Consider the following 26,668-nt stretch of genomic DNA (forward strand, 5'->3'; position numbering starts at 1 on the left):
TTGGGTGTATGCCTGTGGAAATGTACAGTGAGTGTCTTCCACATGCATCAGTGCTGTGCATGTACTGGAAATCAGCAGTTGCGTTGATGGCACTACCAGGTGAAGTAAGTAAGACATTTGTGGAGGAAAATCACCTCATCCTGAACCACCGCCAATTGTCTATTTTGAAGATTGTTTGGTTGCAATTGTGTGCAATGCTCATCCATGTTTTGACACGTATGTGGGACTGTGTATTTGGCTCATACCCTTGGAACATACCCTCATTTCCCTGTAATTGGTGTTACAATCACAACACAATTGAATGAAGTGTTTTTTTAAATTGTATTCTTCTGTTTTCATGGGCATCTTCGTGTTTGGTAGAATACAGCCATCAAGCAACTTTGTCAGACAGGTTGAGTGTCTGTAATAACCTGGTGACCCTCTCCTTCTCTCCATCCCCTCCCTCCCTGACCTCTGACCTACCTATTAAAGCTCAGCTCAGTCCAATCTAGCCCTGCTCCCCTGACTCAACTTCCGGCCACCCTCAGCCATGGAGGACTATGAGGTGTGCTCGGCCGCCAGTATTCTGGCTTCGGTGAAAGAGCAGGAGGCGCGTTTCGAGCGTCTGACCCGGGCGCTGGAGGAGGAGCGACGCAACGTCTCCCTGCAGCTGGAGCGTTCCAACATAACAGCCGACAGGCTGGGAGGGACTGGGCCTAATGCTAACCTGCCACCCAATAGCCAACCCCTGGCCTGGCAGCAGGTGGTGATGCAGGTAAATCATGCCAGCACGCCCTGCCTGCCCGTCCCCCTAACTCCCTGCTTACTCCGACTATCTAGTCCCCCTCCATTTGAGCTGCTCTGGCTGCTCTCATTCCATCGCTCTACACCACCATATGTATTTGGCTCATTGCTCTCGAGGCGACGTGTGGTGACGCCATCACTTTCTCCTGGGCGGCTGGCAGCTGATCCAAGCCCTTATGTTTTTCCTGATCTGTTGTGCTGCCTGGATAGTGATGGGATCACCACATCACATTGTAATGATTACATCTCCTTCTACCCAGTGCTCTTTTGCTATTGTTTTGTGGTCTTGCTGCTTGCTGATTGGATTGTGTCTGTTCATACAATTCTGCCTGTGGCTGAAGGACGTTTTGGTGTTGGTCGGGCCTTGGCTGGGCCTTGGACGTGCCTTGGACGTGCCTTGGCTGGGCCTGGGAGTGGAGTACGGACCTCTCTGGCTGGGGGTGTTTGAAAGGAGATGTGAAGTGAGGCAGACATGATCCGCTGAAATGTCATCGAAATGCCCATTTGATTTACAGTGCAGAGCAAAATCCCGCCTGAACAGACCAAGGGAGGGAAATGTTACTGCCGCCATTTCCTCTGTCATTAAATCCTAAGGTCAAGTGTTAGATCTTATACAGAAAGAACACTATTGCTCACAGTCTTGGTTTTGAAACCAAATGATTGGGAACAGGAATGTGTGTGTACTAACCCTTACGGATGGGCATTTCCATGCATGCACTGCTTTTAGAATTTTCCACCCAAAATGTATTTCTTCTTCACAGATTGTGCCAACGTTAATTTCTCTGGCTCGTTGCCATTTTAGATCATAAGGGATGATTAAGTCTCAAGCATGGCAGCCCAGCCCATCACTCACGGCTGGCTAACTGCTGTGGCCCGTCACCTGTCTCTCTGCATCTTGGGGTCAATTGGGTGGAACAGCCCGCACCACACAGGCCCGCTCAATGTTTTACACACCCCACCACTCTTTAAACGTAGCTCATTCACAGTGAACCAGTCTGGACCGCTCGCGCCAAACCACTCGTAAACATTGCAGCAAATTGGCTGGGCCGCAATGACCTTTTTAGAAAAAAAAATGTTTTTATATTTTGTTGTACTGTTTCGGTGAATAACCATGATTTAATCATCCACATGTAATTACCTGGTGGAATGGATGGCAGAGGACGGGAGTGTTGATCATCATTGTGGTTCGGCTGCTCCGCCGTCTGCCCCAAGGGCTGCAGAAGGCACCTGCATGCTTGGCTTGGCAGCAAAGCTGGCTCATCCTGAGGACCTCTCTATCTATTTATTTATCTGGCTGGCTGAACCATGGACGGAGCCTACGTTACACCAGGAGGTTGTACAGTGCGTTGGGAAAGTATTCAGACCCTTTGACTTGTTCAACATTTTGATTATTCTAGAATATATTATGTCATTTTTTTCCTCATCAGTCTACATGCAATACCCCATAATGACAAAGTAAAAAAAAGGGTTTTTAGACATGTTTGCATATTTATTTCAAATAAACTGAAATATCACATTTACTGAAATATTCAGACCCTTTACACAGTACTTTGTTGAAGCACCTTTGGTCCCGATTACAGCTTCGCGTCTTCTTGGGTATGACGCCACAAGCTTGGCACATCTGTATTTGGGGAGTTTCTCCCATTCTTCTCTACAGATCCTCTCAAGCTCTGTCAGGTTGGATGGGGTGAGTTGTTGTACAGCTTTTTTCATGTCTCTCCAGAGATGTTCAATCGGGTTCAATTCCGGTCTCTGGCTGGGCCTCTCAAGGACATTGAGACTTGTACCAAAACCATTGTCTTGGCTGTGTGCTTAAGGTCGTTGTACTGCTGGAAGGTGAACCTTCGCCCTAGTCCGAGGTCCTGAGCACTCTGGAGCGGATTTTCATCTAGGATCTCGCTGTACTTTGCGCCGTTCATCTTTCCCTCTCCTGACTAGTCTCCCTGCCCCTGTAAAACATCCCCACCACATGATGCTGCCACCCATGCTTCACCTTAAGGATGGTGCCAAGTTTCCTCCAGACGTGACGCTTGGTATTCAAGCCAAAGAGTTCAATCTTGGTTTCATCAGACCAGAGAATCTTGGTTCTCATGGTCTGAGAGTCTTTAGGTGCCTTTTGGCAAACTCCAAGCAGACTGTCATCTGCCTTTTACTGAGGAATGGCTTCCGTCTGGCCACTCTACCATAACTGCCTGATTGGTGGAGTGCTGCAGAGATGGTTGTACTTCTGGAAGGTTTTGCCATCTCCACAGAATAACTGTGGAGCCACCATTGGGCACCTTGTCACTTCCCTGAGCAAGGCCCTTCTGATTGCTCAGTTTGGCCGGGTGGCCAGCTCTAGTAAGAATGATAGAGGCCACTGTGTTCTTGGGGACCTTCAATGCTGCAGAGTTATTTTTGTAACCTTCCACAGATCTGTGCCTCGGAGCTCTACGGATAATTCCTTGGAACCTGTGGCTTGGTTTTTGCTCTGACATGCACTGTCAACTGTGGGACCTTTATATTGACACGGGTGTACCTTTTCAAATCATGTCCAATCAATTGAATTTACCACAGGTACACTCCAATCAAGTTGTAGAAACATCTCAAGGATGATGAATTTCAAGTCTTATACTTACGTAAATAAGCAATTAATGTTTTTTTATTTTGAATAAATTAACAATAATTTCTAAACCTGTTTTCGCTTTGCCATTATGGGGTATTGTGTGTAGACTGAAAATAATGTAATCCATTTTAGAATAAGGCTGTAATGTCACAAACTGTGAATAAAGTCAAGGGGTCTGAACTATATGAATGCACCCCCCCCCCCTACACACACACACACACACACACACACACATGCCCTCTCTCCTCCCTGCATGATGGATTAAATGGGCCGGGGGTCAGCAGCCTTTTGCTGGGAGCTCCCAGTCGTCAGCGAAGGGGTAGCAATCGATGGGCCCATCTGTTATTTAGAGTTGGGGTCAGAGAGGAGAAGCAGTCAGTGTGATTAATGGAACAACGAGTACATTCTTAATAAAATTGATTTAGACAGAGCTCTCTCCAACTCCAGAGAGGGGTTGGGCTCTATAGCTAGCAGCTGCCACTGTTTTCTGTCCTGCCTTGTTGTTCTCTCATTCTGCTGTTTTCGATGCAAGCCTTTGACAAGGTGGTACCAAACTTTCCAAAATCCAGGACCAACATGGTTTATACCCCTCAAACTCAACTCTTGTCTTCAAAGCCAGTTCCACTGAAGTGTTTTCATTTGTTCCCCTCTAATCAGGGTCTGATTTAGACCTGGGACACCAGGTGGGTGCAATTCATTATCAGGTAAAACAGAAAACTAGCAGGCCTCTGGACCTCGTAGGGTATGAGTTGATGCTTGTACGAACGCAATGTCAGCAGTGGGTTATTGGGATCCCCAGAGTAGACGGAGGTTTGTAAAGACTGTCTGATCATCAGGTGAGAGGGGAAAGAGACCCACCCTGATCCTGCTGTTCACAGGTGTGTTTGTTCATGCCCTTTAGAGCTCCTCTGTATGATTCACAAGTCTCCTGTAGAGCGTTAGGTCAGCATGGTGGTCAAAACAACACAAACATGAAATAATTCACTGCTTTTGGGTTTAGCGAGCATCTACATCCCTATTTAGCTGGCTGGCTTTAGCTGTTCACTGCTACATTAAATCAAATCCAATTGTATTGTTCACATATACACATATTTAGCAGATGTTATTGCGGGTGTAGTGAAGTGCTTGGGGTAATGGACAGACAAAACAACATGATCCAGTGTGGTGAGTTGTTACTTCATGAAGAGTTTATGTTATCGTCAAGTGCTGTGTTACAGGCGATGTGGATCAGAAATGTTATGGGTGGAAATATTTAACACCCGTCAACCGATTTCCCAAGACATGTTTTCGAAGACTTTTTGATCCTCACTCATCATGATTGAACACTTTACTGAAGCGCTGTGTGTTTTTAATGGTTTCTTCTCAAGAATATCAAGACAATGCTGTCAGACGGCGTATAATGGAATCATCGACTAGGAATCACTGACACGAAGCATGTCTTTCAGTCCTTTCTCACATGTTCGACCAGGGACACCCTAAAACCATGTGTGCTTTCCAAATGGCACCCTATTCCCTTTCTAGTACACTACTTTTGACCAGGACCCTATAGGCCCTGGTAAAAATGTGTGCACTATATAGGGAGTAGGGTGCCATTTTGGACACAGTCCATGTCGGTTTCTCCTGCTTTGGTAAATAGATATTTGCCTGGAGCAGTCTCATCGAGGCGTGAAAGGTCAAGTGGTGACACATGGAGACCCTCTGAGAATGGTGCCTGTCAGACAGCACTCAGCGACCACCCCTTTATGTCTGGCCTAGTCTACAGAGATGACCTCATTTCATTAATACTACACTATGGCCTTGTTTTGCTCAGTTGGTATGACCCTGAAGAAGACAGTGATACTGAAAAGTTGGTGTTTTACTGGGAGTTTAATTATATCGTGTGTCACTCATTTATTTTTAAGACCGATACTAACAACGCTAGTGTTGGCCTTCATCTAGGAACACCAACCGTCCAACACAGAGCTCATCTCTATACACACACACACACACTCACACACTCACACACTCACACACTCACACACACACAAATAACAGAAATACTGAAGATGATGGCTAAATCCCAGATAACGTTAACATGTACATCCTTTCGCTATGTCGTGTTTGATCTGGTTTAGTATTAAGACGGTATAGCTCGTGAGATGGGCTGGGGCAGGGTGCACTTCCGACTACCCTGCAAATGTTGTGTAGCTTTCAAAGGCATGTGAGATTCCATTAGAGCAGGTGACCAAACTTTTGACAACAATATCTATGGGCCATTTTTTTTCTTAATAAGTAAAACAATTTAGCTGACATGGGCTAATTGATCTGGACATTTCTTCCAAGTTATAAATAACTAAGGTGTGCAATGACTGACATGACAAGAGGAACTGATGATGCACTACCCAATTTCGAAATTGCACCTTGTGCATTCTGCTGTTACAACTTTCAGGAGTAAGTTTAAAGCCGGACTGAGTTACTTAAAACCTCAAGGGTACGTGGGACGGGAGCATCCCACCTCGTCAACAGCCAGTGAAACTGCAGGGCGCCAAATTCAAACCAACAGAAATCCCATAATTAAACTTCCTCAAACATGCATGTATTTTAGACCATTTTAAAGATACACTTGTTGTAAATCCAGCCACCGTGTCCGATTTCAAAAAGGCTTTGCGACGAAAGCAAACCAAACGATTATGTTAGGTGAGTGCTTATTCACAGAATAACACAGCCATTTTTCCAGCCAAAAAGAGCATTCACAAAAAGCAGAAATATAGATAAAATTAATCACTAACCTTTGATCTTCATCAGATGACACTCATAGGACTTCGTTACACAATGCATGTATGTTTGTTCGGTGAAGTTCATATATCAAAAAATCAGAGTTTACATTGGCGCGTTGTGGTCAGAAATACATCATCTCAAACAAACATCCGGTGAAAGTGCAGAGATCCACATAAAATGACAGAAATACTCATCATAAACATCAATAAACTATACAAGTGTTTTCATGGAAATATAGATAAACTTCTCCTTAATGCAAACGCTGTGTCAGATTTCAAAAACGCTTTACAGCGAAAGCACACTTTGCGATTATGTTAGCAAGCCACAGAAACACATGCAGCCATTTTCCAGCCAAGGAGTGTCACAAAAGTCAGAAATAGCATTAAAATTAATCACATACCTTTTGATCTTCATCTGGTGGCACTCCCAGGTCTCCATGTTAGACAATAAATGTTTGTTTTGTTTGATAATGTCCCTCTTTATGAGCAAAAACCTTTTTTTGTTCGCGTTTTGTCCAGTAATCCGAATGCAGAAGGTGCGTCCATTAATTCCAGGATGAAAGGTTTTAAAAAGTACAGTAAAAGTTAGTAGAAACATGCCAAACGATGTTTAAAATCAATCCTACGGTTATTTTTGTCATAAATAAATAATAAATAATATTTCAACCGGACAAAAGCTTCGTCAATAGGAAAGGAGAAACAAAGGCACGTTCACAATCAGACACATGGCTGATGAATGGAAATTTCTACTGGCCACTGATTTGAAAGTACTGTATCTCCCTAATTTTTCAGAATAAAAGCCTGAAACAATGCCTAAAGACTGGTCACGTGTAGAGGAAGGCACAGAGCTTGTGAACTGGGTCCTAAGTATTTTGTATGGTGGATAGGCTTTCAATGGAAAAACAGCCTTTCAAAATAATAGTACCATATCAGTTCTGTTATACTCACAGACATGATTTTAACAGTTTTGGAAACTTTAGAATGTTTTCTATCCAAATCTAATTATATGCATATCCTATCTTCTGGGACTGAGTAGCCGACAGTTTAATTTGGCCATGCTTTTCATCCAAAATTCCGAATGCTGCCCCCTACCCTAGTGAAGTTAAATGTTTCTTTATTTTATTTAAAAATCATTTTGGGGGGGGGACCCCCAAGCCCCCGCCGACCACTGGGGCGCGCCCTACAGTTTGGCTACCACTGCTTTAGAGGAAAAGTCCATCCTTTGATCTTAGTGTGGTTTGTGGGTGAGATATGGGCCTCAGTCTGGTCCGGTGATGGCGCCGCATCACTCTTCACACACATACACACACCCTCACTGGCCATGCCACAATGGACACAAAAGCCCAGAGCACAGTGCTATAGCGTTCGCAGGCAGATATATCCCTCACTGGCAGAGCCTAGGAGCCCCCCGACTTCTCGTAAATCACTTGCCTAACAATGAACCTCAGCCCCCCCCCCCCATACCATTCCTCCTACCGTTTTCCCCTCTACCCCTCCCTCCTTTCTCCTCCCATTGTCGTTAGGAACATTCTCTCCTCCTGTAAATGCGTAATTACCTGTGTGTGAGAACTCCTGCATTGTTTGTTTGTATTTGCTTCCCGGCTGCACAGTTTCTGTATGTGGCCCACATCTTCTGGGGCTTTTATCTCTTTCTGTAGCCCGGTTGTAACAGTCACATTGTACTTCTGTGTAGAAAGACATTCAGACTCCATTGGGTTCACAGTTGTAAACCCATGTGCAAGTTTATCACTTTTACTCTTTCCCCTTTCCCCCCCTGGCTACGCTTTCTGAATCTAAGCATAGAAAGAAATGGGCCCTATACTTTGCCCTGCGACTCAGTGAATTCTTCCGCTGTTCTATGTTCGCTACATACTTCAGTCTGAGACTGCCGTCGTTGAAGTCGTTTGTGGTGACGTCAAAATGAGGGGGGGTTGTACAAGACAAAGTAATCAGCGTTCGGATCGTCTCGAACCAATCAGAGTATCAAAGCGCTGCTTTACCCATGTGTGTTTTGGCTCTGGCCCAACCAATCAGACCGTCTAGAAATAGTCGGAGGTGCTCCGTTCCAGACTCATTGAGGAGAAGAAGCTAACGTCCTGTGGCGTGGCGTTGGGTTTGTCCGGTTGCAGGGAGTTTTGGTAGCCAGGCAACACTATACTACCGTGTATACTGTATTTTATCCCCTCCACCCTCAACACTTGAGTCGCTGGTCCATGAATTACAGTGGTGATTGCGGAGGGGCTAAGCCCTCTTTGTGTCCCAGCTCAATGCATGGCTAACATAGGAGGACATGGGCACATTCCTTGTATTCATGAGAGACGGGGGGGAGGGAGAGAGAGAGAGAGACCGAGAAAGGAAGATGGAGAGATGCCTTTTGTACGACAGGCTTTTTATATTCCTGTAGTGAGGCTCAGACCGTCATCCTTCTGATCAGTCCATCAAGCCTTAATGCCCTCCCTGCCATTTGATCACAATCCATTTAACTATTACATTCACTAGCACAGTGCTTCTAAAAATCGCTTCTATCCCCCCCCTCAGGACATAATGTCTTTCATAGAAAGTCTGTATGTTGGGGCTTGAGCCACGACACATCTGTCTGGTCTCGGACCAGCATTAAATGTTTCTCTCTGTTGGAGCGATGGTCGTGATTGTCTGAACCTGGAGTCAGAGTTAGTTACAACGACCCATGTGTTTAAAATAAGGGGGTGTCCTCTCTCCTTTATTAGATCCCCATGCCACTCCAGGAATGTGACCTTTTGCCTCTGACTAGCTGGGTATATAACCAAACAGGGTTGGAAACTGACCCCCACCACCCCTTGATTGGAGGACTAAATTGAAACCAGTCGGAAATGCTCCGCGTGCTTTGTAGTTTAGAGGTGTTTGGCTCTTCAAAGCCTCGATTTAATTATGCTCATACGTTTCAGGTACTTGTGCGACATTTTTACTACATGAGTTACAAGCATGTAAATTGCACAGCAAACCAGCAACAGAAGTTGTATTCCATCAATATGTTGGGTTCAAGAAGTACACATGCAAGACAAATGTTATCTGCCTCAACATGAATCCTTGACACGATGTGAAAGCTCATAGGCCTAGCCACTACCACGTGGGTAGACTATCTGGACCACAGAGACCTGCAATGAATGGATTCACAGTGAAGGCAGCTTATATGTACCAGGAGCTCGTTATACGCCACACATCAGTCATACCACTCATGTCGTTGCAGCACAGCCCCATGTACCACTTCCACCCACCCACCCAGTGGGTTTAGGCCTGGGGTTGGGGCTAGGCCTGGGGCTGGGGCTGGTCTGAGTGAGAGAGTGAGTTATGTGCTTCTCTTGACCAGCAGCAAACCCTGGGCCTCTTGACTTAGCACGTTAAGGCATTACTGCAGGGCAGAGTGATAGTCAGGTCTGGCATGTGGACACATGCCGTGTCTCTCACGGGGTCTTAAAGTTTAAGGTTTGGAGGGATGGAGAGAATAATTTTTGCCAGAGGAAGAATGTGGCAACGAATAGGAGCTACGACTGTAGTCCCACTCTCTCTGTCCCTCTCTCTCGCTCTGTCTTTCCTTGCCCCTCTTGCGCTCTCCCAGGGCCTCGTTTTGCCAGGCCTGTGTAGTGTGGCCGCCTGGGGACTCCACCACCGACACACACAATCAGAGAAAGAGAAGACACAAAGAGAGCCGTCGGAATGAGGGAGAAGGAGAGAGAATGGAGGGAGGAAGACATTTGGAAGGAGTTTGATTGTATAGGCTTGTTCAAAGAGTGCCATAATCATTCTATTCAACTATCAAGGTATTGGAGTGATGAGTGTTAAAGGCCCAGTGCTGTCAAATGTCTTTTTTTTTTTTACCCCCCATTACCCCCCATGTTTTATATACACTGAGTATACCAAACATTAGGAACCGAGTTTTCTGGATGTCCTTTGGGTGGTGGACCATTCTTGATACACATGGGAAACTGTTTTGCGTGGAAAAACCCAGCAGAGTTGCTGTTGACACAAACCGGTGCGCCTGACACCTACTACCATACCCTGCCCATTCACCCTCTGAATGGGGCACACACACAATCCATGGCTCAATTGTCTCAAGATTTAAAACTCCTCCTTTAACCTGTCTCCTCCCCTTCATCTATACTGATTCAAGTGACGTCAATAAGTGATCATGGATTCAACTGGTAACTGTTTTGTATGCTCAGTGTATTTCCAAGCTGAGGTTGGAATAATGCTGTAAAATTGTCAAAATGATAATGCCCTTTTAGTGTAATATCTGTTTGAAAAGACCGCCTGAAACTTCAGCCTGTTTTGGTGATTAAATTAGTTAATAGACCGTAAAGAAATAGTGTTCCAAACCTCTCTGCCATTAACAGCAAATGTTCTGTTTTCCCCAACCTCCGAAAGTCCTAACAAAATTCTTGCTTGAGAAATTAACCTTGGCTTAGAAGCTTTTGTTTCTTTTTGACCATTTTAATTGAAGGCAATCACAGTAAGGTATTTAATTGTTACCCAGAAATGATTTGATAATGAGATAAAAATGGCTGCATTGGACCTTTTAACAGAAGAACTGCTAAAGCAGTCATTTTGACTGCTCAAGAAAGACAAAATTCCTTGACTTTTCCGAAATAAGTCTATATAACACACTGGCGGTGTTAGATTCTTAATATCACAAACAGAACTGGAGTTATAACCAGTTCTGGGAGGGCATGTCATTTTTTCAAATGGTTTTCCCCATTGCCCCTCCTCCTCCCAACAGTAGGGCCTGCTTCACTCCTCCTCCCAACAGTAGGGCCTGCTTCACTCCTCCTCCCAACAGTAGTGCCTGCTTCACTCCTCCTCCCAACAGTAGGGCCTGCTTCACTCCTCCTCCCAACAGTAGGGCCTGCTTCACTCCTCCTCCCAACAGTAGGGCCTGCTTCACTCCTCCTCCCAACAGTAGGGCCTGCTTCACTCCTCCTCCCAACAGTAGGGCCTGCTTCACTGCTTCCTCCTCCCAACAGTAGGGCCTCCTCCCAACAGTAGGGCCTGCTTCACTCCTCCTCCCAAACAGTAGGGCCTGCTTCACTCCTCCTCCCAACAGTAGGGGCCTGCTTCACTCCTCCCCCAACAGTAGGGCCTGCTTCACTCCTCCTCCCGACAGTAGGGCCTGCTTCAGTAGGGTCTGCTTCACTCCTCCTCCCAACAGTAGGGCCTGCTTCACTCCTCCTCCCAACAGTAGGGCCTGCTTCACTCCTCCTCCCCCACAGTAGGGCCTGCTTCAGCAGTAGGGTCTGCTTCCTCCTCCCAGCAGTAGGGCCTGCTTCCTCCTCCTCCCAACAGTCCTCCCCCCTCCCAACAGTAGGGCCTGCTTCACTCCTCCTCCCATCAGTAGGGCCTGCTTCACTCCTCCCAGCAGTAGGGCCTGCTTCACTCCTCCTCCCAACAGTAGGGCCTGCTTCAGTAGGGCCTGCTTCACTCCTCCTCCCAACAGTAGGGCCTGCTTCAACAGTCCTCCTCCTCCTCCCAACAGTAGGGCCTGCTTCACTCCTCCTCCCAACAGTAGGGCCTGCTTCCTCCTCCTCCCAATTCTCCTCCTCCCAACAGTAGGGCCTGCTTCACTCCTCCTCCCCCAACAGTAGGGCCTGCTTCACTCCTCCTCCCAACAGTAGGGCCTGCTTCAGCAGTGGGGCCTCCTCCCAGCAGTAGGGCCTGCTTCACTCCTCCTCCCAACAGTAGGGCCTGCTTCTCCCTGCTTCACTCCTCCTCCCAACAGTAGGGCCTGCTTCACTCCTCCCAACAGTAGGGCCTGCTTCACTCCTCCTCCCAACAGTAGGGCCTGCTTCACTCCTCCTCCCAACAGTAGGGCCTGCTTCACTCCTCCTCCCAACAGTAGGGCCTGCTTCACTCCTCCTCCCAACAGTAGGGCCTGCTTCACTCCTCCCAGCAGTAGGGTCTGCTTCACTCCTCCCAGCAGTGGGGCCTGCTTCACTCCTCCTCCCGACAGTAGGGCCTGCTTCACTCCTCCTCCCGACAGTAGGGCCTGCTTCACTCCTCCTCCCGACAGTAGGGCCTGCTGATTATCTGGATGATTATTGCTTTGAAACTGAACCTAAACTATACCAAAACTAATTTCACTCATTTAACAGATTTAAATAAATTAAGTAAAGTATAATGGGGAGAATGGGCATTCTAGTTTATTCAGTTTTTTTTGTGAATTCTTTCCAACGTGTCAAGTCATTATCTTTTTGTTTTCTCATGATTTGGTTGGGTCTAATTGTGTTGCTGTCCTGGGGCTCTGTGGGGTTTGTTTATGTTTGTAAACAGAGCCCCAGGACCAGCTTGCTTAGGGGACTCTTCTCCAGGTTCATCTCTCTGTGGGTGACGGCTTTTTTATGGAAGGTTTAGGAATCACTTCCCTTTTAGGTGGTAGAATTTAACGTCTCTTTTATGGATTTTGATAATTAGTGGGTATCGGCCTAATTCTGTTCTGCATGCATTTGGTGTTTTACGTTGTACACAACGATATTTTTGCAGAATTCTGCATGCAGAATCTCAATTTGCTGTTTGTCCCATTTTCGTGAATTCTTGGTTGGTGAGCGGACCCCAGACCTCACAACCATAAAGGGCAACTGGTTCATTAACATAAGTATTTTTTTTATCAAATCTTAAATGCTATGTCAAATTTGATGTTCCTTTTGATGGCATTAAAGGCCCCTCTTGCCTTTCCTCTCAGCTTGTTAAAAAGCTTTGTGGAAGTTACCTGTGGTGCTGATGTTTAGTTGTTTTGTGTACTCTAGGGCAAGGGTGTCTAGATTACATTTTTATTTGTGGTCCTGGCGACAACCTTTTTTGGAACATCATTATTTTTGGATTACTGAGATTTACTGTCAGGGCCCAGGTCTGACAAACTGTGGAAAGAAATGTGTGTTTTTGCCTATTTAACCACACAGTTGTTGTTTGTGTACATGTATTTAATATTTTTTATCAATTTGTAATGCAGACCCTCATGCCAAATTGAGTCAAATGCTTCTTCTTTTTTAAACAATCAACAACGCATGAGAAGACTTTGCCTTTGTTTTGGTTTGTTTCTCAGTCAGTTAGGGTGTGCAGGGTGCATGTGTGGTCTGTTGTACGGACATTTGGTAAAAAGCCTATTTGTTTTCACTGACGAAAGGAAGTGTTTAGTCAATGGATTCTTCAATTGCATTGAGCTGATTTCTGGTGTGCTGTTCTTTTCATGTAGTTTATTTATGTATTGTTTTAGTGATTCACTGTAGTGAAGGCATAGACACAGGTTTTCTGGGTCTCTCTGTTTTTGGTTGGATAGGTTTCTCGATTTCTTTCTTTAGGTTTTTGCATTCTTCATCAAACCATTTATCATTGTTAATTTTCTTTGGTTTTTTTGTTTGACATTTTTTTGATTTGATAGGGAAGCTGAGAGGTAGAATATACTGTTTAGGTTTTCTACTGCTAAGTTTACTCCTTCACTATTACAGTGGAATGTTTTTGTCCAGGACGTTGTCTGAAAGGAATTGAATTTGTTGTTGCCTAATTGTTTGTCCCCGACCTCATTCATACCGATATTAGTCCCCGACTGAATATCAAGCGTATTTCATGCACACAATTTGAGTCTCACAAATCTTCATTCACGCCAGTAAGCTTCAATTTACACCATACACACACACACACACACACATGTTCATTCACCGCAGTAAGCAGACCAGTAGGAGACACAATGGCCCCGCCTTCTATCCCTTCTCTGTACAGCTTCTCCCCCAGTCTCTTCCACTCCTTACCCTCTCTGCCTTCATTTATTTCTAGAGGGGACTTCATTATTTTCTATTTCCAACGACATTTTATGTACACTACAATACTGTCAACAACCTATGCCTTTACTCAAACCCAAGTGGTACCCTTTCCTTACGGCTAAATCGGCCCCCAATTAGGTCTAAAGTAAGAACTCAATTATGCACTATGGGTCCCCTAGGGTATTAAGTAGTCTAGTGTCCCCCGGATTATCACCTTTACTTCAATACCAAATGTACAAAATAAAAAAATACAATCACCCCATATGACTAACGTGTCGACCGGATCACGTTTCTAGAACAACTTAATGTCTCATTCAAACTTGGTACTCAGTGCGCCGACTTTACTACCCAATGTACTTCACACACACACCTATGCTTTGTTAGGACCTTAGAGAGACCCTCTCCTTAAGGCTAAATCGGTCTCAAGTCCAAGTAATCAATTTAATTATCCGTCATTCACACTTGGCCCTGCCTAGGACATCACATTCGCATCATATGGCTTTCCATTGGCACTTTGGTGGTCACCCGTTATCCACCACTCATACATGTAGTCCCAGACTATCCATTGGCACTTTGGTGGTCACCCGTTATCCACCACTCATACATGTAGTCCCAGACTATCCAGTCACACTTTGGTGGTCACCCGTTATCCACCACTCATACATGTAGTCCCAGACTATCCATTCGCACTTTGGTGGTCACCCGTTATCCACCACTCATACATGTAGTCCCAGACTATCCAGTCACACTTTGGTGGTCACTCGTTACCCACCACTCATACATGTAGTCCCAGACTATCCAGTCACGCTTTGGTGGTCACTCGTTACCCACCACTCATACATGTAGTCCCAGACTATCCATTCGCACTTTGGTGGTCACTCGTTACCCACCACTCATACATGTAGTCCCAGACTATCCATTCGCACTTTGGTGGTCACTCGTTACCCACCACTCATACATGTAGTCCCAGACTATCCAGTCACACTTTGGTGGTCACTCGTTACCCACCACTCATACATGTAGTCCCAGACTATCCATTCGCACTTTGGTGGTCACTCGTTACCCACCACTTATACATGTAGTCCCAGACTATCCATTCGCACTTTGGTGGTCACTCGTTACCCACCATTCATACATGTAGTCCCAGACTATCCAGTCACACTTTGGTGGTCACTCGTTACCCACCACTCATACATGTAGTCCCAGACTATCCAGTCACACTTTGGTGGTCACTCGTTACCCACCACTCATACATGTAGTCCCAGACTATCCATTCGCACTTTGGTGGTCACTCGTTACCCACCACTCATACATGTAGTCCCAGACTATCCAGTCACACTTTGGTGGTCACTCGTTACCCACCACTCATACATGTAGTCCCAGACTATCCAGTCACACTTTGGTGGTCACTCGTTACCCACCACTCATACATGTAGTCCCAGACTATCCAGTCACACTTTGGTGGTCACTCGTTACCCACCACTCATACATGTAGTCCCAGACTATCCATTGGCACTTTGGTGGTCACCCGTTACCCACCACTCATACATGTAGTCCCAGACTATCCAGTACACTTTGGTGGTCACTCGTTACCCACCACTCATACATGTAGTCCCAGACTATCCATTGGCACTTTGGTGGTCACCCGTTACCCACCACTCATACATGTAGTCCCAGACTATCCAGTCACACTTTGGTGGTCACTCGTTACCCACCACTCATACATGTAGTCCCAGACTATCCAGTCACACTTTGGTGGTCACTCGTTACCCACCACTCATACATGTAGTCCCAGACTATCCATTGGCACTTTGGTGGTCACCCGTTACCCACCACTCATACATGTATTAAGTGTTCTCTGTTACCCCCTACCAGCCAGGCATGCTAGTACATCCCATACACAATGCACCATTAAGTATTGTTGATCAATAATAAAATTGCAGTTGCCAATGGAGATTACTTTCTCAACTATTTTCCAATCTCACACATCATAATAGTTTACATTTAGTAACTTACATCAAACAGGTGTCTCCCAAAACTAAATTTGGATAACTCCAATGTGTAGAACTTTAGTTTTTCACAACAGGTGTCTGCTTACCTTTTTAGTTGACCGGTCAGGATTTGTGAGACACTCCATGTCTCTGTTACGACAGTACTCCCATACACAATCGTATTGGCACACCAATGTCCAGCGATGTCCTTTACCAGATCACGTCGGTTTACATTTAGGTAACCATGTTAGGTTGCGTAAATTTTGAATCTGGTATCAGGATAAATATAACAATGAGTCACCGATTGTATACTATGTATTTTTTATTAGCTAAGTAATAAATGGCAAATGCAACCTTCGTATATACGGGCTCACTGTAATACCACGCAGGGCAGAACAGAGAACTGACAAGAGGCATGTAAACAGTATTCTTTATACTGTGATAGGCCAACAGACGGGTTGGAACTGTCTATCACAGTAGAGGCTGGGCGTGGTTTGAACTTGCTCAGCCTATTGCAGGTGCTCAGGCGGGTCCCCGCCTCTTGGCACTTCTGTTGATAGATGTAACTGTTGCTGTGAAGAACATCCATGCGCTCATGCTCTATACCGTTATCTCGCACCTGGCTCCTGTTATCTAACAAAAGGCCGCTTGTTCTGCAACCCCCCGCTCTGAATGTGCCCCCCTCCCAACTCATTGCACAGGTCCCGTCTTCTGTATTATTCCATCATGAGAAAGGCCCATGGCCCTGAAACTGTTAACAATGTTTCAAGTCAGCTATGTTGCATAACACATGGATATATCCACACAAGCCAACAGCAGATAATATTCAATCATATATATGGTAATGGCTATAATGTAAAACACAGGATCCAACAATTTCCACACACTATTCCTTCCATCTACAGCATTTCTAAATATTATTTAGTTCCTTTGGCTTTGATGCTTCATGATTGAGGATTGCTCTGTTCAAATACGGTAGACTGTGATTTTGCTGTGATCTGATAGGGGCGTTACTAGGTTGACTGAATGCTCTGAGAGACTCGGGGTTGAGGTCAGTAATAAAGTTGTCTACAGTACTACTGCCAAGAGATAAGCTATAGGTGTTCCTTCTGCTTCTCCCTCTCTCTCTTTCTGCCTCTCCCTCTCTCTTTCTGCCTCTCCCTCTCTCTCTTTCTGCCTCTCCCTCTCTCTCTTTCTGCCTCTCCCTCTCTCTCTTTCTGCCTCTCCCTCTCTCTTTCTGCCTCTCCCTCTCTCTCTTTCTGCCTCTCCCTCTCTCTCTTTCTGCCTCTCCCTCTCTCTCTTTCTGCCTCTCCCTCTCTCTCTCTCTTTCTGCCTCTCCCTCTCTCTCTCTCTTTCTGCCTCTCTCTCTCTTTCTGCCTCTCTCTCTTTCTGCCTCTCTCTCTTTCTGCCTCTCTCTCTTTCTGCCTCTCTCTCTTTCTGCCTCTCTCGCTCGTTCTGCCTCTCTCGCTCGTTCTGCCTCTCTCGCTCGTTCTGCCTCTCTCGCTCGTTCTGCCTCTCTCGCTCGTTCTGCCTCTCTCGCTCGTTCTGCCTCTCTCGCTCGTTCTGCCTCTCTCGCTCGTTCTGCCACTCTCGCTCGTTCTGCCTCTCTCGCTCGTTCTGCCTCTCTCGCTCGTTCTGCCTCTCTCGCTCGTTCTGCCTCTCCCTCTCTCGCTCTCTCTCGTTCTCTGACATCTTGAGGCAAGAAGAAAACATGATTTTTACCAGATGCAGCTTCATCTGAGGTGTCTGTCTGTCAGTGTGAGGCATGTTTTCTGTGCTTTAACCCATCTCCATATGTTCCCCAGCCTAATACTGACAGACAGACAAGACAATAACTAAGTGGGTTTGATAACCTGCGACGCAAAAATGTATAGCTCAGTGTTGCGGTGCGCCTAGCATCCTGCCACGGGTTATATGAAAATATTATGAAGGGTATGTTGTCGGGTAAATAATGAAGTGTGTTATTTGAAGATTATAAATGCTGGGGCATGGTGGTGCAGACGGAGGTTTGATGTAAAACCATTTCTCTTTTAGACGAGCTCAGGAGTTCATCATAGAGAAGTGAACTAATATAATGCTATGCAGCTTGGGGAATGCAAACCTCAGCCATTTCCCTTTCTCCTGAGGATTTCGGTATTTTCTTTCTGTTGGGTTTTCTTTCCCCAAAGTGTAGTCTTCACAAAGTTGCCTTGCTTGAGCTCCTGTCTGAGTCTTCGCCAAGTACATTTACGTGATTTAGATGAGCTTTCTTCCTCACAGTGGGTCACCATATTATAGCTGAATTCTTTCACGCAGGCGGTTTTCCACCCTCATATGAAGTGAAGGAAACATAAGGAGTTTGGAGAGAAAGGCGTGGAGTGTAAGGGTGAGAGTGGGGGTTGATAATGTGTGTAAAAACATGCAGTGTGAGGTGCCTTCTTTTTGGGGGCCAAACTCTGATATCCCTCTTTCTCCTTTTCTCCTCTGGTCGATGGGGTGGTGTCAGAGCAGGGCTCTCTGTGTGTGTGCTCCAGCTGTGTCTGTCTGTCTCAGCCCCCTGCCCCTCCTCCTCCCACTTCCCACTCCCCCTGTCAGGACCCTGGTTTGCATAGATGCTGCAAGAGGGAGTGAGCGAGAGTCGGAGTCAAAGGGAGAGCAGAGTGTGGACGCTGCTGCACTCAGAACACAGGGCAACTGCTGCCTGTCTGGAAACTATTCTATTCACCAGCACCCCTCCTCCTTCACCATTTTCTCTGAAACTCAGGGTTTTGTTCCTCTCTCGGGTAACTGTTGTGCCGTTTTGTTTCTTCGCGTCCTTTACAGTAGTCTGACTCGTCAGAGGCAAAGGGGATTTTTTTAGTCTCTTTGGTTTGTCCAGAGTGGCTGTAGTCTACTGTCCTGAACATTTCAGCGTCTCTGCTGAGCAGAGGAAAGACTAAGCTTTTTTTTCTCCCCCTCTGAGCGGATTTGGAGTGTATGAGAGGGAGAGGGGGGAGTGTGCGAGCGTGTGTGTCAGCGAGCAACAGCGTGGGGAAAGGATGGCTGCCTTCCTCTGAGCTGCGTCTGCGCTCACGGGTTAACTCACGCCAATAAGGAACAAGGGACCAGCGAGGAGAGAACTTTTGGAAAGAAGGACATTTCTTTGCTTTCTTCGAGGTTTAAGAAAGGGATTTGAACAATGCCTGCTGAAGTGAAACAGGTTAGTACTGTGATTAATTAATGAATCTCTCTCTCTCTCGCGCTCTAATGATACATCCGCTTCCTAACTAAATATCTTCAGTAGCTGGCAATAATAACTTTCTTGCATTCTTGTCCTTCATGAGGAGCATGTCCTTCTCTGTGTGTACTAGTCTCTACTCCCTACCGGGTTCTTCTCTTGCTCATCCTACATAATTCTCTATTTATTTACACTATTTGTAGGCTGTAGTGCATTCTGAGAAGCGCGGACCGATATCTACAGACGGGTCTTCTGTCTGGTGAGCAGTCATCAGTATGATATATGAGTGACCCACCCACGTTGCCACAGACTTCCAGTCTGTCAGTAACATTCTGATTTCCCAGATGATCCACATATCGTCTTCCGTTGATGACACGCAGTAGCCCTATGTGATGTCTTGGATCACATTTGGGGTGAGCGGTGGAAGTTTCTCTGTGACGATTGGTTGTCAGAGGCAGGGTGACCCCCAAGACTGGATTTATAGCCCCTCTGTAAAGGCCAACTGAAGCTGTGGTCGGGAGAGGACAACTATTTCAGCCTTTTTGGTTTTCACAATAAGGCTTCATTTCAACTTACTTTTTGTTGCCACTTGCAGGAGAGTTCCTTCCCAACAATGCAGCAATCAATATCAGTAGAACTATAAAATAAATTAGAACGAAGCACACGAGAAATAAGACGTAAGCTACAGTGTATATACAGGGTTCGTTCCAGGGTCAGTGCCAATACCATATTTACAATGTGCAGGGAGACTGGGGTATGGTTACTAAGCACCAGGATGTGTGATAAACAGAGTAGCAGCAGCGTGTATGATGATTGTGTGTAAAGTCAGTAGGAATGTGGAAGCAAATGAAGTGTGGGTGTGTAGAGTCCTGTGAGTGTGCATACTCAGTGCAAAAATAAAATTACAAGGGTCAATGCAGCCGGGTTGGGGTCAATTCCTTTTCAATTCCAGTCAATTCAGGAAGTATATGGAAATGTCAATGCTTTTCAATGAGGACAATTTGGAATTTGGCTTGTTTGCTGAATTCAAATGGAATTGACCCCAATCCTCCAATGCTGATAGTCTCTAGCCATTTTGTTGGCTCCGTTACCAGAGGAATGTGCTTTTGTTAGTGTGATTTTTAGTGCCTTTGTTGGTGTTCTATAATATATTATTTGAACGTGTGTCCTACGCTGTGAGAATGCGATTTTCTCTTCCAGGCTTGGCAGTGCACAGATGAGATATATATACTAGAGATTGAGATTCAGTGAGAGGAAGGCTAGCTTTGAATGAAGTCAACTACTCATAGTCAGCTCCTCTCCTCCCAGAGCCATGTACATATTGGGATGGGGTAGAGGGTGGAGTTTAAAATAAAAACCTGGCCTGGCGGAGAGAAACATTCTGTCAACTTTCCACTTTGCTGTGATAGTCTGTTAACTGCTGCCCTGTGGATGGCTGATGCTTGATAACGGGTTGGAGCCAAAATGATTTCTTTCTAACCTTGTGTTCGTTTCACCTTTTTTGACTTCCGTGTTTCTATACTGTGTGTGTTTCCAGTGATCTTACAGGGGCTTACTCATCCGTGACACCCTAGTGTCACCAACGTGTGACCTCTCTAGGGAGCGGTCCTAAAATGGTGTGTAGATGTGCGGAATGCTGCGTGTCCCTGACCTCTGTTGCCGTCAGAGATGCCTGTCATGCTTAAGGGTGCGCTGGCATCATGATCCACCTCTGACCTTTTCTATCCTTCCGACTTCAAAATCCTCATGGAGAAGAACACCTGCTGAAGGGGTGGTTGTCCCTGTCACATTAACCCCCTCCCCAGGCCCTAAATGGATGGGTTACCCAGGGGTCAGTGTTGTTTTTGTATTGGTGTTTAAGGGACGTCTGTCTTTTTTAAGGGCAAGCGGTTGAAGGTCTCTGTAACCCCTGACCTCCACACCCATCCCTGAGCTTCAGCTGCGATGTACCCTGCGGGGATCTGGTATCTCAGAGTCTATTTCTATACGTTGATGAAGTATAGTTCTGTGATGGTCAGGCTACACAGGCTGTAGATCACAGTGCAGAGAGGGCAGAGGGCAGGCATGGGGTGTCGAAGTAGAGTTCTACTGCACAGATGTTCCCATGCCCTGAACCCGTCTTAAAGCAGTAGTAACTGCAGCAGGGCTTATGTTAAATGAATCCCGGTGAAGATTACTCCCTCAGCCCTCAATTACTACTGAGGACTTGGTCGGTCTGACCATGCGGAGTTATATTTAAACTTGCCTTATTTAAAAGTTCTCTGCAGACCAAAGGGTTGCTCCCTCGCTTGGAATAGCCTGTGTTGTTTGTGCAGGCGTTACGTCTCACCCTGGTGGAGAATGGGAGATTTCACAGTGAAGGAAAAGGAAAATATTCAGAAAAGCCAATAGTAATTATCTTCCTCTGAGGTCTATAGTTGCAGAATCTCACTGTGTGTTTCAAATGGCGTCCTATACCCCTTTATAGTACACTTATTTTGACCAGTGCTCTATGGGCCCTGGTCAAAAGTAGTGCACTATAAAGGGAATATGGTGCTTTTTGGAACATAAACCAGACTTTTTTTCCTGTCAATGGCTGAGTGAGGAGAAACTGCCCGAGTGACAAAAAATAATTAATCTAGAATTCAGCCAGAGACGTAGTGTCTGGTATTAAGTGTTGTGGACTGTCTGTCTCAGGCAGCTTATGTGGGTTTCACATGTATTAATGAAGACTTCCCTCCTCAGACTCTGTTTGGTTCCTGGGTTAAAATAAAACCAACCATCCCTCTATTGATTTCCATTCCTCTGTCTGTCTGTCTGCTCAGGCTGCCTCTGGTAGAAGGCTGCGCTCCTCTGTTCTCTTCCATCCTACAGATCAGGATTTGAAGACATGTAGAGCGTGAGGAGCGCCATTGTTCCGCCACAAAATATCAGTGACCCAAATGTGCAAACAGTGAATGGCTGGTGGAGATGGAAGATGCCCAGGGATGTTGTTTGGCCATAAGTGCTGTTCTAGCAGGAAGGGGGAGTTTGGGAGGGAAAGGTGAGGCTTGGAAATGCCTCTGACTCCTTCCAGGTGGCATGGCCTGGTGCCCATGTTACCCAAACCCCTCCCACACCTCTTATCGCACAACCCATGTGACATAAACTTCTCCCCATCCCTCCAACCAACCCCACCTACCTACTTGGCCTGGGTTGAGTGGGTGTCAGGGCTGGGTAACTGGAGCTGGACTTAATGGAACAGCTGACCCTGTTCCCACACTCCCCTTTCTGGTACAGGCATTTAGAATTAACATGCTGCTGGCCTGGCCATCAGGTATGTGGAGTGTCCTGTGATGTTGCAGGTGGGTCAGGGGGACATGCCATGCGCTTCTCACCATACCCAGGGGGGCGCCACAGAGGCCTCGGCTGCACTCTCGTAACCCATTTGGCAGGCTGACAAGGTGACCGATATAAGCCATGCCTGGCCTCGCTCGCTCACTTACTACCCCACTCACTCTCTCGCTTACGGACTCCCCTGACATATATCGTCTCTTTGGGGCCTGGTCAAAAGTAGTGAATAGGGTGCAATTTAGGATGCGGACTTGTACGGCCCCTGCTTCTCCCTGCCGGCCCCTGCTTCTCCCTGCGGGCCCCTGCTTCTCCCTGCCGGCCCCATGCTTCTCCCTGCCGGCCCCATGCTTCTCCCTGCCGGCCCCATGCTTCTCCCTGCCGGCCCCATGCTTCTCCCTGCCGGCCCCATGCTTCTCCCTGCCGGCCCCATGCTTCTCCCTGCCGGCCCCATGCTTCTCCCTGCCGGCCCCATGCTTCTCCCTGCCGGCCCCTGCTTCTCCCTGCCGGCCCCTGCTTCTCCCTGCCGGCCCCTGCTTCTCCCTGCCGGCCCCATGCTTCTCCCTGCCGGCCCCATGCTTCTCCCTGCCGGCCCCATGCTTCTCCCTGCCGGCAGCTGCCAAGCTTTTGTCATTGGCTGACGGAATTAAAAAGGTGAGCAATGACAGGCCTATAGATGGATCCTTTCATATCCGTCTTGTGTTTGGGAATAAACAGTGTCGGCAGATAAAAGATGCAGCGCATGAATGAGATTGTTTGTTTGCCTTATTATCTGTCTGTTTTCCATCCACCAGACGAGAGCAGGGCCTGTTCAACACTGTGTGCGCACGCTGTATGTGCGCATACATTCATGCAAAGCCTACATTGCACTGTGTTTTGTCGGTTACACTTTGAAAAGCTAAGCCTGCAACCTCCGATGGCTTGTCAATGGGCACTGGGTGATTGAAAGTGTTGTTTTTTTCTCTCTTTGACTGTGAAATAAATCATTAAGATGAGGCCACAGAGACTGAGTCAGCTTACACACACACACACACACACACACACACACACACACACACACACACACACACACACACACACACACACATTACTGAAGGGGAGTGACTGAGGAGCAGCCATTGTGTCCCCTGCAGTGTTTATATACTTAGTGCGTTCCTGCTCTGGGGATAAGGCTAGCCCTGTTTCTGTGGGAATGAGAGTAGTAAGTTCCTCCTATAATCTCCATGCCTCCAACACCATAAACACTCGTGTGTGTGTGTGTGTGTTTCGGGGAATTGAGTCTTCCTCCATTCCTTTCTCTACCCGGCAGGCTGGCTCGATCTCTCTCTGTCCTGCTGGATCCCTGCCTGCGACAGACTTGTTTTAGATCTGGCAGATAACAGGGCAACAATCCCCAGAATATACAACCACAGCAGGCAGAGAGTGGGCATTGCAGATCGAGGCCCCATCATAGCCTACATCTGTCCTGAAGACACCAGCCAGGGAAGGGAGTGGGCAGGCAGATCGAGGCCCCATGATAGCCTACATCTGTCCTGTAGACACCAGCCAGGGAAGGGAGTGGGCAGGCAGATCGAGGCCCCATCATAGCCTACATCTGTCCTGTAGACACCAGCCAGGGAAGGGAGTGGGCAGGCAGATCGAGGCCTCATCATAGCCTACATCTGTCCTGTAGACACCAGCCAGGGAAGGGAGTGGGCAGGCAGATCGAGGCCCCATCATAGCCTACATCTGTCCTGAAGTCACCAGCCAGGGAAGGGAGTGGGCAGGCAGATCGAGGCCCCATCATAGCCTACATCTGTCCTGAAGTCACCAGCCAGGGAAGGGAGTGGGCAGGCAGATCGAGGCCCCATCATAGCCTACATCTGTCCTGAAGACACCAGCCAGGGAAGGGAGTGGGCAGGCAGATCGAGGCCCCATCATAGCCTACATCTGTCCTGAAGACACCAGCCAGGGAAGGGAGTGGGCAGGCAGATCGAGGCCCCATCATAGCCTACATCTGTCCTGAAGAAACCAGCCAGGGAAGGGAGTGGGCAGGCAGATCGAGGCCCCATCATAGCCTACATCTGTCCTGAAGACACCAGCCAGGGAAGGGAGTGGGCAGGCAGATCGAGGCCCCATCATAGCCTACATCTGTCCTGTAGACACCAGCCAGGGAAGGGAGTGGGCAGGCAGATCGAGGCCCCATCATAGCCTACATCTGTCCTGAAGATACCAGCCAGGGAAGGGAGTGGGCAGGCAGATCGAGGCCCCATCATAGCCTACATCTGTCCTGTAGACACCAGCCAGGGAAGGGAGTGGGCAGGCAGATCGAGGCCTCATCATAGCCTACATCTGTCCTGTAGACACCAGCCAGGGAAGGGAGTGGGCAGGCAGATCGAGGCCCCATCATAGCCTACATCTGTCCTGTAGACACCAGCCAGGGAAGGGAGTGGGCAGGCAGATCGAGGCCCCATCATAGCCTACATCTGTCCTGTAGACACCAGCCAGGGAAGGGAGTGGAGAGAGATGTGAGGAGAGTGAAGACAGGGAGCTCCGTGTCTCTTCTTTGATGACAGGTGACGAGACTGGATTATTGTGCCTCGATTGCTGTTAAGTTCTCCTTACATACCATTTCCTCAACTCTATCTGCACCCCTAGGCAGAGGCTGATAAATAAAATATTAAATGTTTCTCCCTGTGTGTGTGTGTGTGTGTAATTGGTCTATGCGGGTGAGGGAAAAGGTGCATATGTGACAGTTTTTGGGCAGAGCCATTGCTACTGGAGTGGATGAGGACCTCAACCCTGAGTTCTGTGATTAATGACACTAGCAGGCTGCAGGAGTTTGGTAGTCAGAGTCCTGTGTTTACTTTGTTTCATTAGCCCCCCCCCCCTCTCTCGCCCAGAGAAAGGCAGTGGGTGCATACCAAATGGCACCCTATTTCCTATATAGTGAACTTCCCTCAGTGCACTACTTTTGACCAGGACTCAATGAAGTGAATAGGGCTAGGGGGCCAGTTGGGACACAAGCCAGTGTTTACTCCTCGTCGTGGGGAGCTACGGTCGTGATGGTGATGCATCGTTGTACGGTCAGAAGAATCCGACGCTCATTGACGTCATGCTGAATTCTAGATTTTCCTCAATGCACCACTTTCGTAGCCCAGTACTCGAACTCAAGAAAACATTGAGGGTAAGGAATGAATGTCCCGCCTAGGAAAAAGCCAATCTTCAAGTGCATCAGAGGGACCCTGAAAAGACAAACCTATCCGGAGGTAGCCTATATGGGATTAGCAGGGGATTGATAGATTGACGTGATGTGTGCCACTTGTCCTGAGGAGCACATTAGCGTTGCCATTGACCACAGCGATCGATTCCGAGATTAAGTAGAAGTTTACCCCCCCCGGTTCTGTTCCTCCCTCTGCATGACTAGTCTACTACTTCCTTATACTCCCCCGATCTGTTAAAGTATTGACTTTTTGAAAAGAATTGGGGCTTCTTGGACAGTTATTTATAGGCCCTATAGAACCCCGGCCTCTCCTGCAGCTGGGGACCTTTTGAGAGGGTCCCTGAGGGGGGAGGTCAAAGTCCTCATACGGCTCCCTTCAACCAGAAACATAAGGACAAATGCTTACCCCCAGCCCCCCCCCCCTCAAGTACTAACCTCCACATACAACATGCCCCCCGGGGTTTGGGACCAGACCAGAACTAGAGAAGAAGCTCTGCTTGGATCATGTTTAGTCTGGAATTTTTGGATGAGCCGTGCGATGCACTTCCTGCCTCTGTCTGTGATGACGGCTCCCGAAGGAAGGTAGTGAGTAGAGGGGCGGGTACGGACCATCGATCCATCCCTCCATCCTCCATCAGGCCATCTGTCTTCTGGGATTCAATGCTCCCCTCTGACAGCTCCTTAGCGGGGCTCTGTATGCCTGGCTAGGCACTCCAGATTAGCACAGCCATGTGGTGGAGCACAGCATCGGGTGAGCAAGGGAGGGCTCTCTCCTCATTTCTGTATTTAAGTATGTAGTGTTTGGAATGATCACAGCAGCCCGACTGTCTTCAGGCTATTACTCAGTCCCAGTCACCAGCCTGAAAGGGTTTTGGAACGTCCATCGTTGGCACCAACACTCAAACTGTCTTGACGGACGAACTCAAACTGTAGATTTTGCAGCGGTTGGTTTTGTAACGTTGGCCTGTCTGGTCATTATGTTGGAATGTGGATGTTTTTTTTGCTACTTCCAGACCAAACAGAAAGGCAGTTGAGATGTGTT

General features: G+C 47.2%; 1 protein-coding gene across 3 annotated transcripts in view; it reads left to right on the forward strand.

Annotated features, from left to right (window-relative positions):
- Positions 1 to 26,668, forward strand: part of LOC135543411 (splicing regulator ARVCF-like) — a 233,530-nt gene that overhangs the window by 111,687 nt on the left and 95,175 nt on the right. For all 3 annotated transcript variants that reach the window (XM_064970649.1, XM_064970658.1, XM_064970666.1), the window contains exon 5: positions 472 to 754. In XM_064970649.1, the coding sequence (XP_064826721.1) occupies positions 530 to 754 (225 nt within the window). In that variant the 5' untranslated portion in view covers positions 472 to 529. The remainder of the gene's footprint in view (positions 1 to 471; positions 755 to 26,668) is intronic.

The sequence above is a fragment of the Oncorhynchus masou genome, chromosome 1 (genome assembly GCF_036934945.1).
Source record: "Oncorhynchus masou masou isolate Uvic2021 chromosome 1, UVic_Omas_1.1, whole genome shotgun sequence".
Lineage (NCBI taxonomy): Eukaryota > Metazoa > Chordata > Actinopteri > Salmoniformes > Salmonidae > Oncorhynchus > Oncorhynchus masou.